General features: G+C 27.6%; 1 protein-coding gene across 3 annotated transcripts in view; it reads left to right on the top strand.

Annotated features, from left to right (window-relative positions):
• LOC108690119 (phosphofurin acidic cluster sorting protein 2) overlaps nt 1-1803 on the top strand; it is a 12979-nt gene extending 11176 nt beyond the window's left edge. For all 3 annotated transcript variants that reach the window (XM_018197252.1, XM_018197251.1, XM_018197250.1), the window contains 4 exons: nt 42-389; nt 462-859; nt 981-1097; nt 1495-1803. In XM_018197252.1, coding sequence (XP_018052741.1) covers nt 42-389; nt 462-859; nt 981-1097; nt 1495-1628 — 997 coding nt within the window. In that variant the 3' untranslated portion in view covers nt 1629-1803. The remainder of the gene's footprint in view (nt 1-41; nt 390-461; nt 860-980; nt 1098-1494) is intronic.
• The last annotated feature ends 3815 nt before the right edge of the window (nt 1804-5618 follow it).

Here is a 5618-nt window from a genome sequence, read left to right as displayed (position 1 = left end):
ATATATATATATATATACTAATTATAAATCTTTATGTTCAGTTGCAACAGTTCCGCAAAGCCACCGGCACCCATAAAGGTTATTATTGCTGGCGGAGATAGTTTCATAAATGCAGTTCTCCGTCATTATGTCGATTTGTTGAGCTTCAGACCACCAGACTGGCAAAACTACATGAAATTCTTAGTGGTTCCACTCGGTTCAAACACATTAACGCGATACCTTAGTTCTATTGATACCAAGTATTCGAAGCTTTTTGGAGATGAGTGGAAGGAGCTTTTAGAAAGAGAAGGTGGAGGATCGAGCGAATGTGCGGCACGAGCATCGGAATATCTGGCCACAGCAAATACAATTCTACTACTACCCATAGCAGAAGCTATGGTTACATATAGGTAAGCGATGTAAATTTTTTTTTAACGATTTTATGAACAGGCATATTAGAAAAAGATTGATTATATTTGTAGGGAAACAGACGACAGTAGCCAAATCTTTATTCCCTTTATAAATGACGTTCGTGTGGGTTGCCCAGAGAGTAGTTCTTCCACTTCTGTCGACCTGGAAGAAAGCAATGTTAGTATGTCCGGTTCTCCGCCTTCCTTACCTCCTCCAAGTTTGCCTGTTCCAACTCCCGGAAAATTGACACCACCTAGTAGTCCTAACGTCGGCCAACCTGCGAGGGAAGGATGGGAACCAGTGGAGCTACAACTGGATTATTGGAGTAAACAGACTCAAGGTGAAAAAGGAAAGAGTACGTTACGTCAAGCTTTCAGAGCGTTGCATGTGCAAAGACTTCCCTCATTAGGCGAAATTCCAGGACATCACTTGTCTATGAATTTCACGACAAAAGAGAAAAAACAAAAAAGTAAGAACAAAATTAAACTACTTTCAGAAAAAATGCGATTAATTTTAATTAAAAAATTAAAATATATAATAATGTAATAAATATATAAGATCAACTCTAAAGGAAAATTGTCTTCTTTCAGTAATGAGATTAGGTAAAAAAAAGGAAAAAGAGAAAGAAAATGAACCAAAAAGTCAATCGGTGGATGGAGTGACACGTCTCATATGTTCTGCGAAAACTCACAACATTCCATTAAGAGGTAAAATTTTTTTATTATTATTATAAATTTTTAGAATTTTATTACAGATTATACAAATAATTTTAAGTATACATTAATGCAATATACAAGGTAAGGATCCCGGATTGAAATATCTCGAAAACTAAAAATTTCCGAAAAAAATGTTTCCTACAAAAGTTATAGAGTTTTAAATGATCTATTCACTGATCTTTCAGAAATATTTAGTTTTCAAAATATTTCATCAGTCCGGATGAAATTTTTTATTCACCTTGTATAATATAAAATGAAATAGAAGATTTGAATGTCGCAAAAACTTACCTTAGTTTTATTATTATTATTATTGCTTTGATTAATCAATAATTTAAAATTTACATTAATAATTGCATTGATCAAAATAGCGATATTATTCTTATTACAGTGAGTATTGATGGTACCGAATGGTATGGTGTAAAATTCTTCCAACTATCGGCGCAATGGCAAACGCACATCAAGACGTTTCCAATAGCATTATTGGAATATAATCCGCAACAACAAACTTCGACTGCTACGTAAATTTCTGTTATTACAGTATTTCTATTAATCAAAGCTTCTAGCGATTTATGCATTTTGCACCATCATCATTAAGAATAATTTGACTTGTTTTATACGCAAACCCGATAACCATTTACTTCTTAAGACTGCTCAGTAAGAATTAAAATTTAGAATGCTATGAATTCTCATACTCGAAATGCCCATTACATTCATTCCATTATTTAATAATAACGATGGAAATATATGAATGTTGGAATATTCTTATATTATAAAAAAAAGTTGCATGTAATAAGCATATATTGTTCATAAGCAATTTATGCAACATGTCCATAACAGACTGGAAAGTTATATATTGTTATATATATGTTATAAAATATAATCTGTATATGCAACTTTTATAAAAATTTCTCAATAAGTATATAATTTTATCTCACCAATATGACATAAGTTATATATATTCGTTCATGACATATCACAATTAGACCGAGAATTTTATTTGAGATTTTGCTGGTTATGGGAATGCTATTATAGAACACATATTTATGGAAACATGTCTACTCTAATTCAATAAATACTGAAATATCTTAAATATTAAGATTTAGATATATTGCAAATTTAAGTTTTATTAATGTAAATGTAGTTTAAAAAATTATATCTTCTATTACTTTACATATTCACATTTATTTAATACTAATGTTTATTAATTTCATAAGTATTAATTTGTACGAATTACCAGAATCCAAAATAATCTAAATCTTATTGTTCAAAAATATTTCAGTATTGTGTTAAAGTGATGTGCAATATCATTATTTTTTTTAATATAATTAATATAATTTTTTTTAATATAATTAATATAATTTTTATCCTCAAATGAAGGATAATTCCATTGCAAAAATCAATACGTTTATCAATACTATTTTTTATTTAAATTATATACATAATACATATTTATTATGTACATATAAAAATGTATGAATCTGTTACAATTTTTGATTGACAGTAAAATATTCTAAGTTTAAAAAATTATTTTTGATAAATATCCAATATGAAAATATATATATGAGTCTGTAAATTTTGTGATACCATTTTTTAGAAACAATTTAAATGTGATATTCTCTCTTGCTATTATTATGTCTATCCTATTAAAATGTTAAGAAAGTTTTTAGTATTTTGAGTATTGAAATAATAATTCATAACAGATTATACGACTCATCCTGTATATATTTTTTTTGTATATCATTATTTTATTACAAATTCCGGATTTCGGTATTTGCAAAATAAAAATTAGAGATTCTACTGTTACATAGAATACTACTAATGATGATTCTGTTTTCTTTTCAAAATTGATGACTACAGTCACAATAAATTAACATCAGAAACGAAAGTTCTATAAATATGACTTTTAAACAAATTTTATTTTGATTTTATTTTGAATTACAACTGCTTGCTAAGAATTATTTGCTGTAAATCAAATAGAGCAAAACTTAAAACAATTTTGCAATAAAATGCACCTACAACAATAAAAGATGAAAGAACTGTTATAATATTGCATATCTCTGTCAAAAAAGAAACGCTCGAAATCTGAAATTTAAAGTGGAACTTACTGTATATACATGTTTGAACAATAAGAAATACGCAGATATTATGCGTTATTACTGAAGAAGTCTGTGATACAGGCAAACATTTTTTTCAACGCACAGAATCAGATGTATGTGTGCGATGTACTGTCTGTTTGAAAATTTAACGGAAAATGAATATAAGAAAACATGAGGATAATAATGAATTATGTAAATATAAAATATTTATAAAAATACTCATTGGGTACACCAATGTTTTGTCATTTAGGTTTCCGAGATACTTTGTACTATTTAATCTGAAGTTAAGGGAAATATTCTGCTTTTAAAAATGTATAAAAATTTCAAATTTAAATATGTATTTTTAATTCATTTTTCTTAACTTGTATTAGCGTATCAGTTTTATGTAAATTCTATTTTTCTATAAATGTGTACGATTGTGATTTCTCTATGAAAAATTAAGATAAATTAACTAAGAATATTTATATATATTATACAGCTTTTTTAATCTTATTCTATAAGAACTGAAAATTTCTTCCTTTTACTCGAACGAGATCTATAAAATTTTTTTTTCTTTTATATCTATTCTCTTATATTTGGAATTATATTATCAAAAAGATGTTTGAATATTTTTAATTTGTGAAATTAATGCTACCGTCAGAAAGCAAATGAAAATTTTCTTTTAACCCTTTCAAGAGAAATTTCATAATTGAACTAATATGTAACAATGTGATAAGATGTGTACTAATTGATATGAAATTGTTAAGTGTTAATTTACAATATGATTAATTTAGCTAGTAGCACGTAAATATTTTTCTATAGTTAATAGACATTTGAAAAATTCTACAAAAATGATTATTTTGAAATATCTATTTTGAAATATCTAGCGTCTCTCTAATTTGAATGTGAAATCATTTGATCTTCAAAATCAAAAGATCAACTGTATATAATTTTTTTTAATGAAATGATATATATTTATTTCACTTAAACCTATATTATAAGTATATTATTATCTTCTAAAGGCGTTAAGAAAAAGTTTTATTAATGTGAACATAATCCTAATCAGCTTTTTATTTTCTTCCTTTTTTCATTTGATAAAAGGAGCAACAGTATAGATAATAAAATACTGTTTCTGGCGACGTAGTTGTCGCTTTGACTGCCTAATGCCAAATTAAAAGAAAAAAAATGCCTACTCGATTTGTTTCCAAATGTATAAAAAGGAAAAAAATATTCTTTAACAGCATCTAGCTTCTAATAGTGCGACTAAAAACGATGGCACTGATTATGTCTTGCCAAAGTATACAAACTAGCAGTGAAATATCTCCATTTGCACTCCTCTTTTTGCTAGTCCGCAATTAATTGTTAATGCGTATCAAGTGTGATATAAGTGGTCGTACATTTTACAGCTTTTATGCCTGCTGACAAACAATACTGTTCATACAATCGAGTATCAAAAATAATAATTCCTGATATATCGAAAATGATATATTAAGTAATGTGTGGCCATAACAACATAGTCTTTCACGGAAAATTTGCAGCAACTATTGATAATTACAATAAATGGTACACGATATTAATGAAACTTATTTCAGAGAACGAATTATACTTTTTATTTAAAAAAAATAAAAGTGAAGAAAGTCATATTGTGTATATAAGTGTATCACGTGATCAAATACACAATGAAAATAATATCTTGTTTCATGCTGGAAAGAAGCAATTAACCTGCCATATATAAAGTTATACGTATGAAGTTCTCGACAAAACATCGTAAATTTGAATCTTTTCTTGTTGCTTTATAGTGCCTCATGTAATGTCTTTGTGTCGTATTTTTCTCATTTAATCGCGTTGTGTGCGTGTCCATTTAATCTCTTATAACTTGTAAACATTTTCTCCAAAAAGATGCTAAATCTCAACTTACTACATATTAATGCATCCAATCTGTGCAAAGAACAAACAATATAACATACATAAATATTTGCGAAAGAGATAGAAATTAAATTAAAGAAATTAAATTAGATCGAAGAGATGAATCTTCGAAATCGAGAATATAATATCAAAACTCAATTCTCTCATTGTTTCTTTTTCATTCACTTATAATTAGTTTTATGGAGCGCGCGCGCTCTTCATCATACACACACCACACACGCACACACAGATTAAATATGTAGAGAAAAAGATTATCTGTTCTAGTTTTCTGCTTTTTATATAAGCGTTTTCATGCTTCCGAATTTTGTAAATGCAATACCAAAGATATGTTAAGAGAGTAATCGAGCCTATAGTTGCAAAACTTCTGTACTCATAGAATAGTATAATTTCGTTTTTATATATGAATCACATAGTAGTTCCTCTATTATTTCATATTATATTATTATTTCCATTTATTTTATATATATATATACACACACACACACACACACACACACACACACACACATTA

This window comes from Atta colombica, unplaced genomic scaffold, assembly GCF_001594045.1.
Source record: "Atta colombica isolate Treedump-2 unplaced genomic scaffold, Acol1.0 scaffold295, whole genome shotgun sequence".
Taxonomy (NCBI): domain Eukaryota; kingdom Metazoa; phylum Arthropoda; class Insecta; order Hymenoptera; family Formicidae; genus Atta; species Atta colombica.
Note: the sequence above shows the minus strand (reverse complement) of the source record. Positions and strands in the feature narration are given on the sequence as shown.